Raw genomic sequence first — 25,402 nt, 5'->3', positions numbered from 1 at the left:
TTTTCTTGGGACTCTGTGAGCTTCTTGGATTTGTGTGGGTTTTTTCTTCCCTATATCAGGGAAATTTTCTGTCATTATTTATTCAAAGAGGTTTTCTATTCCTTGCTCAGCTTCCTTTCCTTCTGGAACCCCTATTATGCCGATGTTGTTTTGTTTCATGTTGTCCCAAAGTTCCCTTAGGCTCTCCTCCTGCCTTTTAATTTTTTTTTCTAGAAGTTGCTCTACTTGGGTATTTTTTCCCATCTTGTCTTCTAGCTCACTGATGCGGTCCTCTACTTCTTCTAGTCTACTCTTGATGCTTTCTATTGAGTTCTTCACAGCAGCGATGTCATTTTTCATTGGTTCTTCTTCATTTCCTCTTGGTTCTTGCTCATATTGTCGAATTTGTCTTCCATTCTTTTCAGCCACCTTATGACCATTTCTCTGAATTCTTTTTCTGGAAGGTTGCTTGCCTCCATTTCGTTTACTTCCTTCTCTGGTGATGCCTGCTTTTCTTTCATATGCAGGCTGTTTCTTTGTCTCCCCATGGTCTCTCTTTGGGTGTCTGGTTATGTAGTTCTCTCTCTCTTGCGTTGATTTAAAGGCACAAACTACAGCACTACCAGGTACAACTCACAAGGCACTGAAGAGAAATGTATTCATGATATTAATAACCTCCAATAAAGGTGATCACCAGAGAAAGGCAAATTAGGTGATAGGAGAGAAAGAAGAAGAGGAAAAAGAAAGAAAGAAGAAAAAAAAAGGAGTGTCAAAATGAAATTGGGAAAAGGGAAAGAAAAAAAAGAAAAAGAAAAAAAAAAAGTAAGAGAGACAAGAAAGAGACTAAGAGAGAAAGGGGAACAGACTATATATATGGGGATAAAGCTCCAATAGAACAAGCACTAATCCCAGCAAATGCCAGCAACAAGTGCCTGGGGATTAATACAAACTACAACACCAACTAATATTGAGTGAGGCAAGGGAAAGCTGTAGCACAAAACAAACAAAAAAATAAACAAAAGAAGAATAAGCAAAACAGTCTCACAAAAAAGCATAAAAATTCTATATAATCTACATTCAAGCGAACAACAACAAAAGGACAGAGAGAAAAACAATTTTTTGGATAGTTAAGACAGCGAAGAGAGAGGTGTGTATGGACTTGGAGCAGGGGATTGGAGATTAGATATGTAAGTAGGGTGAAATTTTAACAGGGGGTAAACAGAAAGAATAGGGAAAATCTAAAGCAGGAAAGGGGTAAGATAAACAGGACACCGAATAGGGGAAGGTTAGGAAGAGAGTGATGGCATTAAGGTAGAGCTGAGATAGAGTAAAATGATGCTAAAGGAAAGATAAAAATAGAATGTAGAACACTAATCCCAAAATAAAATGAAGAGAAAATAAAATGACACTTTAAAAAAAAAAAAGATAAAATAGCAGTAGTAATAATACGGATTGAAAATAAAAATGTAATAATTAAAAAGGTAAAATCAAGTGATGAAAAAAGAAAAAAAGGTTAGTTTCTTGAGTAAAAGATGCAAAAAATGAGAATAAAAAAATAAATAAATAAATAAAATGTGGAGTAGTGAAGGTCATTCACTTCCTCTGTTGTTCTGTTTGGCATGCCTGTTTCTCAGTCCGGACAGTATTGCAGTTCCCTGTGTTCCACTGTTCTTCAGTGTTGTAAGCCAGTCCTGATTTTAAGCAGGCGGTGTGTCTTAATTTCTCGTATTCCTTTATTTTTGATTACACAAGAGTCAATTTGTGATTCAGCCCCTGGGTGGCATTGTTTCTGGATTGACTTCCGGGTCTATCTATGGCCTCTCTAGGCAATGTTAGAGCCTTCTTTCCTTGTGGCACTCACTACCGGTTTGTGGGAGTGGGCTGCCTCAGAGCTGGCTCTCTGATGGTCACTCCCCGCTCCGATCCCCAGGTTCCAGAAAAACAACTTTCCCCTGCAGTCTCCCAGGGTGTCCCCAACTGGGTGATCCTATGTATTGGGCTTAGTAATCAGAAGCAAGAATTTCAAGAGGAAAAAGCCCAAGTGTGCCAACTCCGGGGCTGCGCATAAGCCTAGGCGTCCGGGGAACTCCGGGGCTGCATGTAAGTCTGGGCAGCCTGAAATTCTTAGGGTGTCCCTGCACTTCAGATCAAAATGGATTGCTTTTTAGAGAGCCCTTCTGTTAGCAGCTCTGAGGACCCCTTTCCACATTCACAGATCACGCCAGCCCCAACAGCCACGGATTTTTCTAGGCACAGACTTCCCTTGTCCTCCAGCTCCCACAAAACGCGCGTTCCTCTCTCCCGCCGGGACCAGAGACCTCACCTTATCCCAGGCGAAATCTGACCTTTCTGTGGTGGAGTGTAGAGCTTCTCTGAACCCGTGTGTTTGCACCAATTGGGGAGTGTTGTTCTGGGGCTCGCAGCTGTTCCGTGGGTGCGCAGTTGTGGGTTCTCAGGCTTCCGATAAGCTCCACTTTCCGGTTCAAGATGACACAGACTCCGCGTCCAAGCTCGCAGCTCTGGGAGGGGACCCAGCCGCAGTGGGGGCTGCCCGGTCAGGGGAACCCATCTAGCAGTCCCCCACCTTCTTCTGGAGTTCAGCTGTCCCCCAACTTGCCAACAAACACTCCTCGTGCGACCCTCAGCTGTTCTTTCTTTCTGCTCCGGGACAAGGCTCGGAACACATCTGTCTATTCTGCCGCCATTATTCCCTCTCTTCGGGGATGTTTGTCTTGTAGAAGTCCTGGCTTTCTTTCCGGGGCCCGCAGAGCAGGGAGTTTATGGTCGAAGATGAATTGGACACCACCTATTTCTAGCTGACTGTAGCTGACTTCCCCTAAAGGTCCTAGATGCTTGTGTAGGGAATCAGTGTGCAGTTCTTGGCCAGAACACGTTTTGAAATGTCTCTGACCATCCTGAAAGTCCTGACATTTTACACCCAGGTATGAGTGCAGTGGCTCAATGTGAGGGCTGTGGAGCGCGTGGTTGAGTGCAGGCCTTGGCTGCACTTTGATGAGAAGTTGTGTCATCTGAACAAACTGCTGAGCCTCAGTTTCCACATCTGTGAAACGGGTGATCATGTCCATTTCCTTGGCTCGTTGGAAGGATTACATGAGATAACAACACGTAAAGTACTTCCGATAGCTCCTGGCATATAGAACATAGTCTCATTTCAGTTTTTAAAACCTGCGCTAGTGACACTTGTTCACTGTCTGGATTAAGTTCTAGCTTTCAATACTTTTTTTCTTGGTACTAATATAGTAGAGGCAGAATTTCTTCAGGAGATAACAGAAATAACCCATAACATTGTATGAAGTCCAAGTAATAAATATAGATTTTTTTTGTTATTAAGATATAATCTATACACCATAAAATGCACAGACATGGCCCAGCCAGTGTAGCTTAGTAGTTGAGTGTTGACCTGTGAACCAGGAGGTCACGGTTCAATTCCCGGTGAGGGCACATGCCCGGGTTGTGGGCTCGATCCCCAGTGTGGGGTGTGCAGGAGGCAGCTGATCCACGATTCTCTCTCACCATTGATGTTTCTCTCTCTCTCTCCTTCTCCTTTCCTCTCTGAAATCAATAATATAGATAGATAGATAGATACCGTGTTCCCCGAAAATAAGACAGTGTCTTATATTAATTTTTGCCCCCAAAGACACGCTAGGTCTTATTTTTAGGGATGTCTTATTTTTCCATGAAGAAGAATACGATACACATTTATTGTTAAGTGAAAATAAAGGATATTTATTACCTGTATACGGTACGGTAGTACGGTAGTTGTCAACACAAACCAGACAAACTGTGAATCCTACAGTATCAAGAGTTTACTCATTTATTCAATGACAATCATGTCATCATCTTCTGGAACATCATCATAACAACCCAATTCCTGAATTTCCTGGTGAATTTCTTGTGACTCCATTTCTTTCAGAATCAGTGGACCAAATCTCTCATGTTTAGCAATAGCACTGTCTTTAAATGAGTACTTCTTGTCAAGGTAGCCTGCTCGCAGTGCATTTGCAATGCAACTGTCGTGATTTTCTCCCATGAATTCTTCACCCAAGTCACAACTTCTTGCAGTTTAGGTTTCACAAAGTTTCCAAGCTGATTTCTCTCCATTCTATTTTCAATGTAGTCATTAATTTCCATGCGCAAATTGTCTTTGAATGGCTCATTTATTGCAATATCAAGAGTCTGGAGATAGGCCGTCATTCCTGCGGGAATCATTATCTGATCTATTTTTCTTTCGTGAAGAAATGTCTTCATGTCTTTAGCGCGGTGAGTGCTGGCTGCATCCCAGACTAGCAGACCTCTTTGGCTCCCTCGCATAACAAGCGGCAGCATTAAATCGACCCACTTCCTTATAACTGCTTGTGTGGCCCAGGCTTTTTCAGTTTCAGGAATAAAAACGCCCAAAACACGTTCAATCTTTTCCTTCTTGCCCTTAGAAATGATTAAAGGTGGGATTTTAGTGCCATCCAGACGAATTGCCAAAATACAGGAAACACGTGCACTTTCTTTTTTTTTTTTCTCATTAATATTTATTTATTTATTTATTTTTTTTATTATTTTTTTTTTGGTACTAGATTTTTATTTTTTTATTTATTTATTTTTTTAAAATAAATCTTTATTCAGATTATTACAATTATTTCTCCTTTTTCCCCCCATAGCTCCCCTCCACCCCTTTCCCACCCCACCTTCTGCCCTTACCTCCCCCCCACTGTCCTCATCCATAGGTGTATGATTTTTGTCCATTCTCTTCATGAACCCCCCCATACCCCTTTCCCCCTGAGAATTATCAGCCCACTCCCTTTCTATGCCCCTGATTCTATTATATTCACCAGATTATTCTGCTCCTCAGGTTTTTAATTCACTTGATTTTTAGGTTGGCTTGTTGATAGATATGTATTTGTTGTTCATAATTTTTTCTCTTTACTTTTTTCTTCTTCCTCTTCTTTAAGAATACCTTTCAGCATTTCATATAGTACTGGTTTGGTGGTGATGAACTCCTTCAGCTTTTTCTTATCTGTGAAGCTCTTTATCTGCCCTTCAACTCTGAATGATAGCTTTGCTGGGTAGAGTAATCTTGGTTGTAGGTTCTTGCTATTCATCACATTGAAAATTTCTTGCCACTCCCGTCTGGCCTGCATAGTTTCTGTTGAGAAGTCAGCTGACAGTCGTATGGGTGCTCCCTTGTAGGTAATTAACTGTTTTTCTCTTGCTGCTTTTAATATTCTCTCTTTGTCTTTTGCTCTTGGCATTTTAATTATGATGTGTCTTGGTGTGGTCCTCTTTGGATTCCTTTTGTTTGGGGTTCTGTGGGCTTCCTGGACTTGTAAGTCTATTTCTTTCACCAGGTGGGGGAAGTTTTCGGTCATTATTTCTTCAAATAGGTTTTCAGTATCTTGCTCTCTCTCTTCTTCTGGCACTCCCATAATTCTGATGTTGGTACGCTTGAAGTTGTCCCAGAGTCTTCTTACATTATCTTCAACTTTTTGGATTTTTTTTTTTGCTTTTTGCTTTTTCGGTTGAGTGTTTTTTGCTTCTTTGTATTTCAATTCTTTGACTTGATTCTTGTGTTCCTCTATTCTGTTTCTGGGTCTCTGTATAATATTTTTTATTTCAGTCAGTGTATGTTTAATTTCTAGTTGGTCCTTTTTCATATCTTCGAGGGTCTCGTTATATTTATCGGCCTTTTCTAGGATATTCTTAAAAAGTCTTATAACGGTGGTTTTGAATTCTATATCCAGTCGTTTGTTTTCCTCCATTTCTTTCGTTTGTGGTCTGATTCTTTGACCCCGCATTTTCACTGAATCCCTGAGTTGGTAAGGTAGATATTTGTGCTAGGTTTCCAATATGGCCCAGTGGGTCTGCTTCCCCAGTTAACCTGAGGTGGACACTCTTGGTGCACCCCTTTGTGGACTGTGTGTACAGCCTTGTTGTAATTAAGTCTTTATTGTTGTTGGTATCACTGGGAAGAATTGACCTCCGGGCCAGTTGGCTGTAAGGATCAGCTGTGTCTATGCTGGGAGAAGCCCGGTGCTGGAGACAGCCTTATAGGATTAGACTTGCCAAATTGCAATAGCCTCTGTGCTCAGCTTGGATGGGGTGGAGTCTCAGTCTTGGCTTCCTGTCAGCCCTGCCCCTGCGCGCATGTGCGCTTTCAGTCCTCCGCCTTCCCCAGCTCGAGTCTCCGCCTGAGAGTCCAGACTCCCCCCACAAGAGCGTGGGTCCCCAGGGGCTCGCCTGGAACTGGGGTTCACTGCAGTCAGAACTGGGGCTCGGTGTAGTCAGAATCCTCTGACTCCCCTCCACTAGGGAAAGCCTGTGGCAACCCCCGCAGCCTTTGTGCGCACCGGCGCGGTGCGTGTGCGCACTTTCAGTCCTCCGCCTTCCCCGGCTCCTGAGTCTCCGCCCGAGAGTCCAGACTCCCCCTACAAGAGCGTGGGTCCCCAGGGGCTCGCCTGGAACCGGGGTTCACTGCAGTCAGAACTGGGGCTCAGTCAGGATCCTCTGACTCCCTTTCACTAGGGAAAGCCTATGGCTACCTCCGCAGCCTTTGTGCGCACTGGCCCGTGTGCGCCTTCAGACTTCTGCCTTTCCCAGCTCGCGGTCCAAGGCTTCCTTCCCCCTTCCGCCAGAGGAAGTCAGCCAAGCTCTCAGCCGCCCTTCCTCTCTGCGCGCACAAAGCCCCTTTGCCGTACCTCCAATTCTCTGTGAGCTTTTCTCCTTCCTTCTAGTTGTAGAATTTTCACTCAGCCTGCTTTCCTGTGGTTCTGGATGGTGTCCGTTCTGTCTTTTAGTTGTAGTTTTGAAATTGTTGTGCGAGGCAGCAGTTTAGGTGTTTACCTATGCCGCCATCTTGGTTTTCTGGAAAACACGTGCACTTTCGTAAGCAGTGGAGGGAATGTACGCCAAGGAGGCACCCCGCTGTTCAGTTGTTGTTTGAGATGATTGGCCCATAAACACTGCAGTTTCATCCATAGCAATCATGTTGGAAAGATTGTATTTAGAGAAGTCAGCATCATCAATAAAGGACTTGAATGCAAGTGCTTGCTTAATAACTTGAGTATCTTCCAACCTAAACAATGTTGTAGATCTTCTTAAAGACAGTTCACTTCGCTGAAGGAAATTATCCAGCCAGTGTTGTGATGCTTTGAAGTCTTCGGGGGCTATGTCAAACTGTGGTGCCATTGCAAGGGCAAATTCTTGAATCTGAGCCCTATTCACAACCAAAGCCTTTGCTCTCCTGTCAACAACCCATTCACAGATCAGGTCTTCCAGCTCGGAAAATAATGGTTGCCGACCTGATCCACACTTGCGCTTTTTAGCATTTCCCTTGTCTACTTGTTCAATGAGGTTACCATACTCTGCTCGCCATTTTCGGACCAATCGGATGCTCAACATCTTCTCTTTGCAGAAAGCAGTAAGATTTTGGTCCCAAGAGTCTTCCACGATTCCTTTCTTGTACTCCACGGAGTAGCTTTTTCTTTTTGCGCTCATTTCTAGGGGTAAAAAAAAAGGAATTGGGGTACAAGGTGGGGGGAGGGGGATCACTCAAAATGACACAGGGGGGATCAGAGGGGGGAATCAAAATGGCACAGGAGAATCAGAGGGGGGATTACCATTTTTAGTAACCCCTTTTGATCCTCCTGTGTCATTTTGATTGTCCCCTCTGATCCTCCTGTGTCATTTTGATTGTCCCCTCTGATCCTCCTGTGTCATTTTGATTGCCCCCTCTGATCCTCCTGTGTCATTTTAAGTGATCCCCCTCCCCCCACCCCTGTGCCACTGAACACCTTCACCAGACATCCCCCCTACCCCTTTATCAGACATTTACCCCCTGGGGCCTGCCTGGGGACTGTCACTGGGCTTGCTGGGGCCTGGATCTGGGCTGGAGCAGGGTCTGCCACTGACTGAGAACCTTCAGTCATCATGAAGGCGGCCGCGAGCATCAGGTAGTGTCACCAGAGACAGACCAGCACTCACCACCTTCGCCGTGTCCTGTCCGCTCTAATCCTCCTGTTCTACATGCATCTGCCAAAGTCTCCTCCTCTCTCCCGCCCCGCGCTCACCGCTCACTCCGACTTCCGCTCCGCCTCCACACAGCAGTGACGTCAGGACTCCGCGTAACATCACTGGTTGCTAGATGCCAGTTGGGGCGGCCCTAGCGACCAGTTTACGGTAAATTAATTTTCATTCTGAGACAGAGCCTGGGGCCTTATTTTCCGGGGATGCCTTGTATTTCACTCAGAAGGAAACCTGTAAGTAGGTCTTATTTTCGGAGGATGTTTTATTTTCGGGGAAACACGGTAGATAGAGATATTAAAAAAAGTGCACAGACATGGAGTTTCTGACTCAGTGAGTGTTGACCTTCATCAACATCCGTGTAAACACTACCTCAATAAGACAAGAACACTTCCATCACTCTGTAAAGTTCCCAGTGCCCCTCTCCTGCCAGCCCCTCCCCAGCCAGAGGCAGCTGCTTTTCTGAATTCTATCTCTTACAGGTAGTTTTGTTTTCATAAACTGACTTCTGATGTTCAACATCACCAAAGAGCCTTACTGACACCTTTACAGTTGCTTGTCTGTGCGTTGCCATCGCCTGTGGTTTCTCTACAAGCTCAGCTTGGGCTCGACAGCCCAGGCCCACTTTCAAACCTCTTTCTAGATGTCTGTGGATGTGAAGGGCCTCCGAAGGTGGACGGCTGGAACTTATTTCTGGACCACATTTGCATCTCCTAAATAAGTGTCTAGCCCAGGGTGTGGCATTTCCTCCAGAATTAATGAGAACTGTGTGTTTGGGGGCGGGGAAGGATAGTTCGGATGAACTTGGGAGGCCGTGTTCTTTGGCAGCAGGGAGGTTACAGCTTCTGCCGTTATTTATTTATTTATTTATTTATTTATTTATTTATTTATTTAATCCTCACCTGAGGATATTTTTCCATTGATTTTTAGAGAGAGTGGAAAGAGACAGAGAGATAGATACATCGACGTGAGAGAGACATATCGATTGATTGCCTCCTGCATGTGCTCCGACCAGGGCTGGGGATCAAGCTGCAACCCGTACATGCCCTTGCCTGGAATTGGGACCCGGGACCCTTCAGTCCGCAGGCTGATGCTTCTATCTACTGAGCCAAACTGGCTAGGGTGAAGCTTCTGTCTCTGCAGAGCACATACTTCCACTGTCGTCCGTGGGACTCAGCCAGGCCATGCAGGGGGAAGAGAAACCAGAACATTTGATAAAAACAAACAACAACAAAAACCTGGCCTCTGGCCCAGAGCAGCAAAACTGCAGCATGCCGGACGAGGTGGGGTCGACCGGGCTCTGCAGACCGGGTCTGTGCTGCCAGACAAGCTTCCTCTCCTCCATATGAGGCCTGCGTATACTTTTGTTCTGAAGTGGGCCTGTTTTTCACATTTGATTGGCGGCAGGGGGCAGGAGGAGTCCTGTGACTGTAAAGATGTCTGGGGCTTTGGAGGAGGCTCACAAAGCAGCGTCTCTCTGGCTAGATTTACATAAGGATCTGAATCAAAGTTAATGTATTTCACAGGGTCAGCAGCATGAACATGAAGTCAGCAAAGAATCCCTACTGCTACCCTCCTTGGGACTTTTGCTCTCTGTGTTTTTAAAAAGTGATTTGAAAAGGAGGGATGATGAGGGCATCTTGTAAGAAAAATGAATGAGGCCTTGGCCGGGTAGCTCGGTTGGTTAGAGGGTCGTCCTGATTCTCCAAGGTTTGGGGTTTGATCCCGGGTCAGGGCACATACCAGAAGCAACCAGTGAATGCATCAATAAGCGGAACAGCAAATCCTTGTCTCTTTTCCGCTCTTTTCTCTCTGCCTCTCTCTAAAAAATCAATAATTAAAAAAATTATCTTAAAAAGAAAAAAGAAAAATGGATGAAGGTTCTTGCCTTTGTGGATACAAGAGGAAAAACTGGATGGAAATAGGTCCATGCTGTGGATAACACACACAGCCTCCCTGAGTATATGAGTTGGGGTGCCTGGCTCAGGAAGATCAGACAGTTTTAAATTTTCTTTTTATTAGTTAGTACTTACACAGTGAATGCTTTATAATATTTCTTTATAAAAATGTAGGACATTACAGACATCCTGCAGTCCATCCCACTCCTTCCTTGTCCCTCTTAGGAGAGGAATCTAACCAGTAGTTAAGGAAATGGGAAAGTCTTTCTTTAAAAAAAAAGTTTTTATTGATTTTTTAGAGAGAGAGGAAGGGAGAGGGGGAGAGAGAGAGAAACATCATTCAGTTGCCTCCCATACATACCTCGACTGAGGGTTGAACTTGCAACCTGGGTATGTGCCCTGACCAGGATTTGAACCAGCAACTTTTCAGTACATGGAATGACGCTCAACCAACTGAGCCACACCGGCCAGGGCAGAAAGTGTTTACCAGTGTGTGGAATCTTTGTTACTTCTGTGAATGGTGTTCCATTTTATGTTCTAAAAGGTTGATTTCCTCACTGGCCCTGTCCGTGCAAGCAGAGGTATCTCATTCCTTTTAGCTCCTGCTGGTGGTCCATCTCCTTGGCTCCGCCCACTGGAGTTTCTCTAGATTCAGAACAAGGTGGCTGTTAAGATCTCAAGCCAGATTTCCTGTGTTCAAAATTCCTGCTTTTATATCTATACTAATAAAAGGGTAATATGCAAATGGTCGGGACATCCTCACGCATAACAGCCGATCAGCAGGAGGCTATGTGTGCAGCAGGCGCAGGTGGGCGGGGACTTGCAATGTTGGGGACTTGTGTCGCGCTGACACAATCCATCGGAGGCCTCCACGCAGTGAGGCCTGGGGGAGGGGGTCCCTCAGCTCCGTGCGGTGAGGCCTGGGGGTCCCGCGGCTCCGTGTGACATGGAGGCAGGACCCCCAGCTTCAGCCTACCTCTTTGAGGCAATCCATCGAGGAGCCCCAGATGGGTGGGTGGGGCCTACCTCTTCAGGGTGACAGATTGCGGGGCTCCCGCACTGTGACAGCACAGGCCAGGCTGGGGGACCCCACCTCCCTGAGTGCATGAATTTTGTGCACTGGGCCACTAGTATATAAATAAATTCCTAGGAGCTTGATTATCCAACCTCTTAGTGCTTAGTTTCCTTATCTGCAGCACAGCGATCTCGTATGGTGGATCTGTCCATAGGTTTGTTGTGAGGGTGGAATACACTAATGGAAGGAAAGCACTTAAAGGGAGCCCAGCACATGGCGAGCGAGATACGGATGTCAGTGTCACCCTCCTTCAGCCATTGTCTGGATGGACAGTGTGGGTGTTTCGACATCGTTTACTCTCAGAAACCCTGCGGAGGTGGTGAACAGGGCTGTGCTTGTGCAGGCGTGTCGACAAGTGTTCCTCAGCGTGTGTGTAGGAGGCCCTCGGAGAAGCGGGTTTGCTGGGCATGTGCATTTGGGATCCTTAGCAGTTCCTGCCCTGCTGCCCTCTGGCCTTTTCTGTCCCCTGCCCCAGGAGAGGGAGGTGGGTTTCAGCCGGGCTCACTCTGTCCCCTCTCTCTGCAGGGCTTCGTGCTGGCTGTCACCATCATCCGAGAGGCGGTGGAGGAAATCCGATGCTACCTGCGGGACAAGGAAGTCAACTCCCAGGTCTACAGCAGGCTCACAGTGAGAGGTCAGCCGGGGCTCCACTGGGGCCGCCTCCTGCCGCCGGCCTGGGCTGCAGGGCTGCAGCTCAATCATAGGCCGCTGACAGTCAGGGAGCAGAGTTCAAAGCCTGGGGCTGGCGGGGGTGTGGGCGCCGCGTGGCAGGACAGCCGTTCCGTTGCTGGTACCAAGGAGGCCAACCTGTTCCCCGGGGCTCGGGGAGTGTGGGCTGCATCCCCAGGTGGCCAGGCTCTCTTAGAGCTGGTCCTGTGGGCTAACTTGCATCATCAACCTGGAATTGAATTCTGTGCGTTTGGCATCCTCTGCCCGCTAGTGCCTTACCCTACGGGGTCTGGCTGCAGAGGGGAGCGGGGAACTTTGCCCTCCATCCCTTTCCAAAGGAGCACTGCTTTAAAAGATGCTCTTTGAACACTACAGCACTAATGCTATCACTCTGCAGCATTGGTTTCTATTAATCTATTTATTTGTATACTTTTACATTGAATGTTTGTCGACATACAAGATGAGCCACATCAATTTTCTTAAAAGGCACCAGAGTTACGTAAATACTGCATCTGTGAAGACTTCTTTGCTGGCATCTTCTCAGTCCTCAGAACTGAAGGGGGAAGAGCCCATAGTCTGAGCCAAAGAGAATGGGAGCTAGCCTTTAGTTGTTAACCCTGGGCAAGACAGGAGCATGTTAAATGGTGGGATTTAAAACTTACCCCAAACCCCACAGAAATACCCGGCCAAGGTTGACTTCTGTTTCCCAGTCCCAGTCCTAGAGTAGATTTCCTGTGAGGTTGTGTTCAGAAAGGAGAGAAAGTTACTGTCTGCAGTCCCCTAAGATGACTGATCCCATTCAGGGACTCATAATGTTTTAGGAGAGGCTGGAGGGAGTCGGAGTTGTGCCTCGCCTGCAGGAAAGGGAGGATTCTGAAAGAGACGAGCCAGGTGCAGGAGGAGCTGGTCCCTGAGCCTGGCATAAACTGCTGTTGTTCAGCGCTTTAGTCTTCCGGAGAAGCTGGCCATCCATGTTCCCGGATTTTCAGTAGAATTTTCCCTTTTGGGAAAAATGTCAGAGGAATGTATTTTGGCCTCCTCTTCCTCTCCCCATCCCCCCAAATTGAAATTTTGACAAAATTCCTTGAGGGCATGGACGTGTTTTCGTTTTAGTGCATTGAATAGATTTTCATAGTTGGTGGTCTTAAAAATTTGCAAGTCTCTGGGAGAAGGGGGACTTCAGAGCGGGTATAGAAATACGTGTTTTGTTATTGCTAAACCACTGTATTTAGGACATTCTGCAAACTAAAGAATAAAAACCCAGTATAATCTTTGCAAAGGCAGGTGGCTTGGGGGTTCCACGTGGGTAATCAGAAGACCCCTCTGGGAAGGCATTTTGTGTGGTTTGTGTATATTAAACCCCCCCTTAATAACATATTCTGACGATGACATTTGCAATGCTTGGCAACCAACAAAAGCCCTGGCCGAGAGGGCCGCTGGGTCTGTTTAGAGGAGGGGCTTTGGGAGGCCTTCCATTCATCTGTCCAGCGCCTGCCCGCCCTTCGGTTCTTTTCATATTGCAATTGCTCCCCCCCCCCCACCCCGCGTGGTTTTCGTGCCCTCCCCCGCAGACCCCTCTCAGCTGCTGCCTGAACCCCTCTGTCCTTGCAAAGGCCCTAAAGAGAATTGGCAGATGGCTCCAGCAGTAAAAACATGTCTTCCTTTGTTGGCCTCCTTTTGGGACCCAAGGTTCCCATTGTCATGCCAATTCGACCGGAGAGGCCGAGGGAGCTGAGCTCTGAATATTAACCCAGGCCCTGGCCCTGCAGTTTGTTTTGAAAGCCCCAAAAAGGGCGCCGAGAAAACTGTCAGCCAGGGACGTGATGGAGGTGAGTTTAGTTATTTGATCCACTTTGGGGGGAAGGGCCAGAGAGAAAAGCCCAAACAGAAGGTTTCAGAGAGAGGAAGAGAAAGAAGCCTTTTTTTGGCCTTACCGTATTATATAATGACTCAATAATATTTTCTTGAGTGAGACATTTCACCAAGAATTCAATGAAGTTCAAAAGCGAGATGAAACACATAGGGACATGTATGTCCACGCAGGACTGTTTTCTTTTTTTGATCACACGACATCTTAAAAGGGACTTTTCAACACTACTTCTGGAGTTCAGAAATGCTTAGAAACAAGAATCAAGTCTTCGACCACTAGATGGTAGCCCATGAGATTCCCTGCGCTCAACATCATTTCCTGGTTAAGAAAACAGTGCTTGGATTAAGTTAAAATTTTTGGGGGGTAATAATTTCTAACTAGCAAAAAGCTGCAAACCTCCTGCAGAGAACTCTTACAAGCCTGCCACCCCAGTTCCCCAGTTGTCAGTGTGTTCCCATTTTGGTTTTGCTAGTCTCTCTCTGTCTTAGCCATTAGAGATTTAAGGTGAGGATATCATGCCTTTTACCCCTAAACACTTCAGTGTTTAATTCCTAAGAGGACACTTCTCTTACATAACACAGTACAATGAGCCAAATCAGGAAATTTAACATTGAGGCATTACTATTAATCAGATCTAGAATCCTTACTCAAAATTGGCCATTTGTCCCTGAAATGTCTTTTAGTAGCATTGAAAAAGAATTGATTTTAGAGAGGAAGGGAGAGAGAGAGAGAGAGACATCGATTTGTTGTTTATATACTCATTGGTTGATTCTTGTATGTGCCCTGACTGGGGATCAAACCCATAACCTTGGCATATTGGGGTGACACTAATCAGCTGAGCTACCCGGCCAGGGCTGCAGCGTTTTTTTTCTTGGTCCAGGAACCGATCCGGGTTGCCAGTTGCCTTTAGTGGCCCTCTCTCTCTCCTTCACCCCTCCAGCCTGGCGTAGCTCTATGGCGTTGGCGTTTTTTAAAAGGACAGGCCAGTTACTTCGCAGCTTGTCCCTCAATTTGCGTTTGCCTGATGTCTTAAAATTAGATTCACAGCGTGCATTTTGGCAGGAATTAATATAGTTTTAAGAATGTCAGTGGCACAGACTCTAAGTCAGGATGTTGCCAAAGTTTTAGAGGCATTATGTTAATCAAACTGAAAAACTTTAAAACTTTGAGGAAAAAGAGTTCTATTTTGAACAGCTGAACTAAAAGCCCCAGTTAATAATAAGGAATTCTCCATCGGAGGGAAGTTACTTTTTTTAAAAAATTTTTTATTGATTTCAGAGAGGAAGGGAGGGGAAGAGAGAGATAGAAACATCAATGATGAGAGAGAATCATTGATTGGCTGCCTCCTGCATGCCCCACACTGGAAATCAAGCCCGAAACCCGGGCATGTGCCCTTGACCAGAATTGAACCTGGGACCCTTCAGTCCATAGGTCAATGCTCTATCTACTGAGCCAAACCAGCAAGGGTGGAAGTTAATTTTTTTTTAATAGCTGCTTCCAACACTTTATTTTTTTCCAGACTGTATATGGCTAATATGCAAAGTGTTCCCACAGGAGTTTGGGAGACCGGGAGTTCTATCGCTCGCTGTGACATATGCTGACCACCAGGGGGTGGCGTGGAACGAAGGAAGGCCCCAGCCGGCAGCCGGAAGGCCCTGATTGGCCCTGTTCACGGCCAGGCCTAGGGACCCTACCTGTGCATGAATTTCGTGCACCGGGCTTCTAGTATTCCTGTCCTGTATAACAAAGAGGTAATATGCAAATTGACCATCACTCCAACTCACAAAGATGGCTGCCCCCGTGTGGTCAAAGATGGCCACCCCCATGTGGACACAAGATGGCCGCCACAAGATGGCCAGCAGGGGATGGCAGTTGAGAGGGACCAGGCCTGCAAGGGAGGGCAGTTGGGGGCAATCAGGCCTGCAGGGGAGGGCAGTTGGGGGCAATCAGGCCAGCAGGGGAGGGCAGTTAGGGTGACCAGGCCAGCAGGGGAGGCCAGTTGGGGGTGATCAGGCCTGCAGGGGAGGGCAGTTAGGAGGGACCGGGCCAGCAGAGGAGGGCAGTTGGGGGCAACCAGGCCTGTAGGGGAGGAAAGTTGGGGGCGACCAGGCCAGCAGGGGAGAGCAGTTGGGGGGAACCAGGCCTGCAGGGGAGGGTAGTTGGGGGAGACCAGGCCTGCAGGGGAGGGCAGTTAGGGGCGACCAGGCTGGCAAGGAAGGCCAATTAGGTGTGACCGGGCCAGCAGGGGAGGGCATTTGGGAGAAACCAGGCCTGCAGGGGAGGACAGTTAGGGGCGACCAGGCCTGCAGGGGAGGGCAGTTAGGGGTGACCAGGCCTGCAGGGGAGGGCAGTTAGGGGCAATCAGGCTGGCAGGGGAGCAGTTAGGCGTCGATCAGGCTGGCAGGGGAGTGGTTACGGGGTCATCAGGCTGGCAGGCAGAAGCGGTTAGGGGCAATCAGGCAGGCAGGTAGGCAGACGAGCAGTTGGGAGCCAGCAGTCCTGGATTGTGAGCGGGGTCCCAGATTGGAGAGGGTGCAGGCTGGGGTGAGGGATATCCCACCGGGCACGAATTTCATGCACCAGGCCTCTAGTAAAAAAATAAAAGGGTAATAAAAATACCTGAAGTATATGAAAAATGACAGAAAAAATATACAAATGGTGAATATACATATGAAAAGATCTCAGGCTGCTTCCAACATTTTAGATCCTCTTATTTCATTCAATGTGTATCTAAAACAACAGACCAATTGGATTCATTTTTAATGTAATTGTCATTGTCTAATGAGTATTTGAAGTATTTTGTTAATATAATTAGCCATATAAAAGGGAGTGACCTTTTATTCATTCTTTTAAGAATATTTGAGACTCCATTTTGTCCAAAATCTACAATAGACTTCTGTTTTATTATGAAAATTGGAGAGCTTTTATTAGTTACTGCAGTGGTTTTGGTTGTTTATTCACTTATGAATGCCATTACTTTTTTGGGGAAAAAATAGTGAGACGATGGAATTTTCTCTCTGATGTATAAAGTATCTCTAAAGATTAACTATTGGGATTTTAATATATGTTCCTTAATTTTAATATACGATAATCTACAATAGATTTCTGTTTTACAAACATAAACATAAGGGGGTGGGCTTAGGGAATTCATGGTCCAGTGAGGTATCCAGGCATGTAAGTAGTTACTTTTTTTTTTTTTAAATATTTTATTGATTTTAGAGAGGAAGGGAGAGGGAGAAAGAGAGATAGAAACATCAATGATGAGAGAGAATCATTGATGGCTGCCTCCTGCACACCCCCTAGTGGGGATCGAGCCCGCAACCCAGGCATGTGCCCTTGACTGGAATCGAACCTGGGACCCTTCAGTCCACAGGCAGACGCTCTATCCATTAAGCCAAACCAGCTAGGGCAGTAGATACTTTTAAGAAGCTAACTAAAAAGAACTTATATGCTTATATGCATTGCCCATGAATACAGACAGTAGGGTGGTGAAGGCCTGGGGCTGGGTGGGTACCAGGTGGTGGGTGGTGGGGGGCAAGGAGGCAAAAAAGGGAGAGACATTTGTAATACCCTCAACAATAAAGATAAAAAAATAAAATAAAAAGCTAACTAATAATTATACTTTATGGGCATGAGTGTGGGGCCCTCATGAGGAAGGTCTCCTTTCTTGACCACTGCACTCCTGGTTCTGAGCTTGTACTGGATTCAGAACTCGGCGTCCACCTCCTCCCTGCTGTGTGGGCAGATCCCTTAACTTGTCAGTAATTGGAGGTGATAGTAGTACCTACTGCCTAAGAGTTGTTTAAATGTTACTCCTACATGGGAAGAACGTAGGACTGTGCCTGCGATTGGATGTGTGCTCAAGAAAGGTAGTGCTGGTGGTATTGCAGCCAGGGTTCGTTAAGTGTTGGTGGATGAATCAATGGAGGTATTAGCCAAGGGTGATGCAAGGTTGTGGGAGCCCACCAGAGAGCAGTTGATGATGTCTTCCAAAAGAGATAACCTTCATCCTGAGTCTCACAGGATGGAAGAGAGCAGGACTGGCTACATTAAAAAATGAACATGTGATGAGGCCCTTGTTCAAAAATTATTAAGATTTTCAAAATGGTGACAGTAGATCACTAAACCAAGTAAGAGGCCCTTATGATCAGTACTGGGATCACATGCCCATGACATTGCCCTGATAAGAGTTCCCCAAAGGCCCCGTCATTATTGCTAGGAGGGCGGTGCATAGAGCCCTAGGTCCTGGCTCCATCTTGCTCTTCCCAATGCGCTGCCTTCCCTGAGCCTCTCCCTCCTGGGAGAACAGAAGAAAAGACCACGTAGGCCAGTGAGGACTGAGACTCTGGGAAGGTTGAAGTTGACTGTGATCCAGGAATCTGTACAAGGTATGCTACAGGGAGAAGGGGGCAGTGGGGCTGTATCAGGATGACGCTTTAAACAACTGAGCCACCCGGCCAGGGCCCATTTCTCAGTCCAAAGAAACTTCTCAATCCAGCTTTCTCATTCTAAGGTGGGCAGACTGTTGAAAGCCACGCCAGGATAATGCTTTCAGATAAAGGAAAGCCTCCTCTTTCCTCCTACTTGAAGTACACATTTCCTCAGGATCAGAAACTTAAGAGAGATTCCTAGACTTTTATGGGTTTTATGGCTCTAATCATGGAGCTGTCTCCCCAAAGTCACACCATTCAGCGACCCTGGAAACCCCAAAGGCCATGAGGAGAGGATCTTGAAGTTGGAACAGACTCAGCAACACTTAGTTACTTGAAAGATTTGGGTTGGGTCAGAAAGAAAGAATGAGTAAATGAGTAATTTCTCATTATGCTTATCTTCCCCAAACGAAAAGTTTAATTCTGGAGAGGGGTCCCTCCGCCTTGATTATCACAGGAGGCGGGGCAATGGGATTTGCATTTCCACAGGATGAATCCCAGGTCTTCATACCAGGAATGTTTTCCCAGACTGACCTGTGATCAGGGGCTAAAGGAAGCAAGCGGATAATTAGCCTTGAAAGAAACTGCAAAGAGAGCACAATTAACACACTCGCTGATGTGTCTCTCCTGCTGGGGACATCTGGGCACCCCGGGAACCGTAAGTCATAAACCAAAGGTCTACGCAAAAGGCAGCGAGTCGCTCCCATCTTGAGCTTTTTAGTACATATGTGGTGTGAAAAAACAGATCTCTCCCCTTCCCCAGTTCTTCCCAGATAGCTCTGCAGTTACAGAATAACCTCAAGGATCTCATCTCAGTTTGAGAGTGATATCTTTTTTTCCAATTCAGTTCAAAATCCACATCAAACCATTACTTAGTATTGCAGTTAATGCGACTAACTGCTGAGGTCCAAGATCATACATGTGTTTCTTTTGGGGAATTCTGTTTTGCTGGAGTTCATCAGAAGGTCGGATAGTGTCGGGAAGATGCGTTTATTAATGGGGAGTAGTTTAGCTGCTAGTTAACTAACGAAACTCTGTATTCCTAAACAGAAGTACCACTTATGTTTTCAAAGTATAAACTCTGTTCAGACATGCGAGAACACTAAGATATGCTTCCTACGTTTTTTAGAGAAGAGAGCCACAGTGATGGTCTTCTTTATAGCAATGCGACAAAAGTCCTTCCCTGAGGATTGCCGATACAGTTGGGTAAGCAAAGAACTCCTCCTCCTGAGCTCCCCTGATTAGGATTCAGAGCATCTGCTTTTACGAGTCTTATTCAGAACAGATCTGGCCACTCTCATTCTCTGACACTTGCAAGTTGTTATTTCAGAGCCCTAAGGTTCTTTTTTTTTCTCTTCCAAAGTACTCAATTTCACTTTATTACAAATATTGGTGAACTGATCTATTGTTTAATTAAAAAAAAATTACATGCAAATTATACTGTTATCTTTCCCAGAAGGGTACCTCCCTCCCCTTGCGGGGTATTGGTCTGTTTCATCATTATTGGGCACCAGAAGCAACGAGAACCATTTATATATTTATTTTAAAAGCCTCTGTTGGGTATAAACTTGTCACGTAGAAACTTCAGCCTTTCGTTTTTAAGTTCCACTATTTTAAACAAAAGCCCCAGGAAGTGGCCGTGGAATTTCCAATAATACCGTTTAACCCTTTGCCTGTCTTCAAATAACAGTCTTTTCTTAGGCTTTGGGGAGCGCGGACGGCTGGATGAGAATATGAAAATCTCACCTTGAAACCCTCCGTGTGCACTCTGCTGGGTCTGCAGAGGTGTTTTAGTGTCTGCCCCAGGAAATGTACACAAGCCACAGAATTTACAACTCGTCACTGTCACAGGCAGATTAGAGTGTGAGCTGAAGAGTAAAACATTAGCCAGGGTCAGCGCACGGGGTTCGCTGTTGGAGCTCTACAAAAGCAGTCTGTACCCTGCGTGCCAGTGAAAAATGGAGTATACTAGTAGCTGGCGAGGCTCGGGGTCAAAAAAATAGGCCCACACATACTAGTGCCCAGAATTTATTTAAAAAAATTTTTTTTCAGGCTGTTCTGCATTTTGACTGAATTGTCATTTGCTTGTTTCCACTCCAGGGAAACATCTGGTTTCTGCCCCCAGTGTAGACAAACTGCTCTTATTCCGAAGCTGTCATCCGTGAAAAGCATGGTTTGGGCTCGATGGGTTTGCTTAGGAAAGGCTTGGGGTCCGTGTCTACAGAAATAAACAGCGGTAGTAATTGGAAGTTCGCTCCCTGTTATAAACCCCGACTCAGGCGGCTTGGGCGAAGTGGCGAAAGCTGAAAGGATTACGTTTACTTTATGGAAAGCATTTACTGATGGCGGATGTGGCCGGTGGAGCATGTTCCACTTAACCTTTGTGAAAATCCCTCAGCCAGCTTCTGTCGAGTTTCTGCCGATGCATTTAAAACGCCCAGCGCCCAGAGGCCAGAGATGGGTGTTGGAGGGTCCACACGGGAGAGAGCTCTGAGGGGGAAGTGAGGGTCCTTTGGCTTCTGCTCTCAGAACCAGGCAGGTTTCCCTGTGCACTTTGCAAAGATGAGGTTACTGGGTGTTTTTATGTCTCTTCAGCACCAGCTACGTCATCCTTGGGGCCCAGTGCAAATGAAACTGTGGGAGCCCTTGTTCAGAAGTGATTAAGAATTGGAAAAAAAAAAAAAGGTTATTAAGAGTTGTAATATGTCGCAATTGGTCGTCCACCCAAGGTTTGGGGGCTGGGGGGCTGTGGGTAAGCAGGTTGCACTTCTGTTTCAGGGATATCTGGGTAGGGGAGGGAAAAGGATACTTGGGAGGTATGACTGCTAGTTGCTCCGGGGGCAGAAACGGGGGTGGGGGGATGGGAGGGAGAGCTAGGTAAAACCACTGTGCTGTTTTTATTTCCCATGTTTCTGTGTCAGGAAGACAGAGCTTTGCCCAGGGCATCTGTATTTCCTAGTTTCTGTGGGAACGATGGTAGGAAACTCAGGACGGTGGTTACATTAAGTTTGGGAATCGTGTTCTGGGTCCTTCCCACCACTGAAGAGTTTTCCGTCCTGAGTTAGTCCCAGCCTCTGGGTGCTCAGCTCTTCCCCAAACTCGGGGCCCTCCCCCCTCCCTCCTCCCACCTCGCTCGGCCTGTCCCTCGACTCCAAGCCCCTGGACGGGGACATTTCACTCGGCCGCGCTGGGAAACCATAGATGTTGGAACATCCATACCAGTGCCTGCTTCCCTCCTCCTCTTCCTGCTGGGTTTTCTCCTTTTCGTTCTTTTGGTTTTATTTGTGTGTTTTTTTCTCACTCAGACACATGCTAAACACCAGCCCCTATACAGGCTTGAACTGCCCATTTTCTGATCGCCAAATGTGACAGCAAGGGGGAAGGAAGTCGCATTTATGGTCAGGAACACATGTGAGCTCAGTAGAGTGGGAGGGCTGAGGGTCTCCCTTTGTTGAGGCTGCAAAGTTGAGGTTCACCCCCTCTCCCACCCCCAAATATCAGCATGTTACTGAGGGAACCTTGGTGAAGAAGCACAAGTGACCTCTTGTCGGTGTGGCCCCCCCTGTGGCTCCTGTGCCCCACTATGGCCCCCATGGTTCTCCTCCTGAGAGGGAGCAGGCCGTTGGCTGCCCGTCCCCCAGTAGGAGTGCCCATGTGCGGGTCAGCCCGCTGGGGTAGCACAGATTGCCCTGCAGCACGGCGGATTAAAGGGGTTTTTGTTGAGGCAGAGCAGATGGACAGAGAGCAGCAGAGTTCAAATTAACCCGTCATAAATCAGGACTCCCTGTAAGAAGGGAAAAATATGGCAGGGGGTCAATGGGGATAAAAAGGGACATCTGTAATACTTTCAACTATAAAGGTTAAAAATAAAAAGAAATCTGAGCCTGGTCACTTAGACGTTTGAGCGAATTTAATTTATTTATTTTTCTTATTAGAAAAGCACCTCGTGCCTATTTTAAAAACCAATGTGAAGAATTAAAAAAGTGTGTGTGCCAGACAGATAAACCCCACGTGCCCAGAAAGAATTGCTGTCACCCCTTTCAGTCGAATCCTTCTGATTTTGCCCTGTCTCCTTCTAACACACACACACACACACACACACACATGCATGCCATTATTATTTAATAGGAATAAACATACTCTTTCACCTAGATATTGACAGAAGGTTGTATCCAGGCCTCGAAGACCAGAACACCAGCGTGATAGTTTGGGTCAAACCACCAGCATCAATTTGAGTAATAAAACCAAAGACAACGTGTAAATTTATGTTTGGGAAAGTTGGGGCAAGCTCCAAGGAAAAGTGCATTGGCGCAGAGGGCTGGCTGAATTTACGATCTTCCAGGAATGCCCGGGAAGCTTCCCAGGAAGAGCTGCGGTCTGTGTGTGGTTGTCCTGTCGCCCTCTAGTGGTTCGAGGAGAACTATTTGGGCAGGAAAAGAATTCTGCGCATTGGACCCTCCTCTCGGCCCATTTCTAATGATCTGTTTGGATCAATGGCTCTTCTTTATTCCCTCTGTCAATATATTTACCAGAGCCCAAGACAGGATGAGCCTAGTAGGTCTCCGGCACGTCAGGGCTCAGGTCATTGGACGGAATTTTAGCACCGTGTTTTATGACAATAGGACACTATTAAATGCTCACTTCGTTGGGTGAGATACTCATTCCTGGAGAGGAACTAAGGTTGGTTAGCCCATCACCATCTGCGACGTGCTTTCTAGAAGTCATTAGTGTTCGTAGACAGTTCTTTTAGTGCCAGTTCTACTTATTATGACAAAATTTAAATATAAAAATTAGCGAAAACCCAACCCAATGGAACCTACTACAGTTGTTTCAGTAGAAATAATTGGAATGCTTTAAAAAGTCTCCATGGTGCTGACTTACTAAAAAGACACCGGGGGTTAAGTTATGTGAAATATTGTGAAAAATCGTAAAAATCTTGAGTTGTGCACTCAGATTATTCCCATTAGTGTCTTTAAGTTATTTTCAATGCTGAAGGAACAAAAGCTAGAAATCCTCATTGGTGTTGAATGAATGCTGGAGTCAGTATTACTATTTCTTTCCTCTCTTGTCAGTTAAATGGGCTTATTACAAGATGCCAATAACATAAAGATTTTATGGTGTTGCTCCCTTGTGTGAGAATTGGACCCGTCGCCACGATGTGGTGCTGGACACAGGCCCTGACAGGCTAGTTCCACCTTCGTCTCTCTGTTCCCTGCCTTCATGCCATGATTTTGTACTTGCTAAAGGAGCACACATGTGTCCCACTCATGTGCTCTCCCACCTCTGTGCCTTCCTTCTACCACTGGCAACCAGGACCCTTCGTCTGGTTAATTCTGGCCTCACCTGTCCTGTGAAGCATTTGTCCACTCCTCTCTGCCCCTAACCCCTTCACTCATTATTTGACTCTCACCTCCACCCGAAGATGAGTCCCATGGATCCCCGCCCTTAGACTGTGCCTGGCATACAGCAGGCGACCAATGCATGGTGCTGGAATGTTGATTGGATAGTCAGTGCCTTCTGTGTGCTGAGCACTGTTCTAGATCCTTCTTCAAAGGGGAACTTGCCCTCCTTCCTGGCCCCTCAGCTCACTGACTCACTCCCATCATTTCACACACTATTTGCACCAGCAGCCTCTGTCTGGCTGTCTTTCTCACTAGCACATGGGTTAGTGAACTATAGCTGGTGGGCAAGGTCAGCCCACTACCCTTTATTTTATTACTAGAGGCCTGGTGCATGAAATTCATGCACATGGCCGGGCGGGGGGGGCCCTCAGCCTGGTCTGCGCCCTCGTGCAGTCCGGGAGCCCTTGGGGGATGTCCTTGGCAGTTGGACATCCTTAGTGCTGCTGTGGAGGCGGGAGAGGCTCCCACCACCGCCGCTGTGCTCCCCCTGTGGGAGCGCACTGACCACCAGGGGACAGCTGCTGTGCTGAGCGTCTGCCCCCTGGTGGTCAGTGCACGTCATAGTGATTGGTCGTTCCGCTATCGGGCTGAAACCGGCTCTCTGACATCCCCAGAGGGGTCTCAGATTGTGAGAGGGCACAGGTCAGGCCGAGGGACCCCACTGGTGCACGATTGGGGCTGGGGAGGGACCGCAGGAAGGCTCCATGGCATGTCCGGCCCATCTTGCTCAGTCCCAATTGGCCAGACCTCAGCAGCAAGCTAACCTACGGGTCAGAGCATCTGCCCCCTGGTGGTCAGTGCACGTCATAGTGAGCAGTTGAGCGGCCTTAGCATATCATTAGCATATTATGCTTTGATTGGTTGAACGGATGACTGGACAACTGGACACTTAGCACATTAGGCTTTTATTATATAGGGTTTTTTTTGTATGGCCTGGGAGCTGAGGATGGTTTTTGCATTTTAAAATATGAAATACAGAACAAAGACTATATAGCCTTTGGCAGGGAGACCGTGGTTGGGAGAATTGCAAACATTGTCTCTTGGCCAGGATACGCCACACTGTTTACTGTCTGGCCCTGTATGGCAAACGTTTGCTGACTCCTGCCTGAGGCACGGTTTTAGGATACGGGGACCCACTTCAGTCCCTGAATTCCTAGGTGCAGCACTCGATAGGCGTTTTTAGAGTTGAACTGAACTCACTGTTTCTTATTCCTTCCTCTGGAGTCGGATGTGTATGTGAATACCTGTGAGACTAAGGGCATCTCTGAGCCTTTGTCCTCATTTGAAGACGAGATAATCATGCCTTCTCCTGGTGGCCACCCCGAGGAGTAAACGAAGCCATCCACATGCCAATATCGATTCAGTGTTTAGCACAGAATTAGCATTTAAAATTTATTTTATTTTTTAGTTTAATCCTCACCAAAGGATATGTTTTTTTTTAAATTGATTTTTAGAGAGTGAAGAAGGGAGAGAGAGAGAAACATCCATGTGAGAAAGAAGTATCGATTGGTTGCCTCCCATACACACCTGGACTGGGGATCGAACCTGAAACCTTTTGGTCTATGGGATGACGCTCCAACCTACTGAGCCACCTGGCCAGGGCAGCACAGAACCAGCATTTAATGTTAGCTGTTCCATTTTTGTTCAGATAAACATCCAGCAAAAGTAATCCGATCATAACCATATAAACCAAACTATATAGCAGTTGCAAATTAAAAAAAAAAGTAATTAGTCCTTTTGGGTTAGCTTCTTTTTGAAAATTAAGAGCTGCCTTCTGCCCTTTTCTCTCTCTTCCCCATATCTGTGTAGGTTTTCTTTTTTCTTTTTCTTTTGAGGCTGAATGAGTTTCTTAAGGTGCGGACTTAGGAAGTTTCTAAGGCACCATTAAGACAGAAGATCTCACTTGAGGGGTGTGGGCACTTCCCAGAGCTCTGTGTGTGTGGGGGGGTAGTTTCTGGAGCCATTTCTGCCGCAGGCACACCTTTCTCAGAGGGGCAGGAGGTGATGCGGGGGGCAGGGGGGGTGTCATTCTTCTGCTGTCTGCATTG

General features: G+C 46.6%; 1 protein-coding gene across 2 annotated transcripts in view; it reads left to right on the top strand.

Annotated features, from left to right (window-relative positions):
• The window catches only part of ATP9A (ATPase phospholipid transporting 9A (putative)), a 150,849-nt gene that overhangs the window by 43,752 nt on the left and 81,695 nt on the right, over positions 1-25,402 (top strand). For both annotated transcript variants that reach the window (XM_080685178.1, XM_080685177.1), the window contains exon 4: positions 11,509-11,617. In XM_080685178.1, coding sequence (XP_080541304.1) covers positions 11,509-11,617 — 109 coding nt within the window. The remainder of the gene's footprint in view (positions 1-11,508; positions 11,618-25,402) is intronic.

The sequence above is a fragment of the Plecotus auritus genome (assembly GCF_963455305.1).
Source record: "Plecotus auritus genome assembly, chromosome: 8".
Classification (NCBI taxonomy): Eukaryota; Metazoa; Chordata; class Mammalia; order Chiroptera; family Vespertilionidae; genus Plecotus; species Plecotus auritus.
The sequence above is the reverse complement of the archived record's forward strand: the minus strand, read 5'-3'. Positions and strand labels throughout refer to the sequence as shown.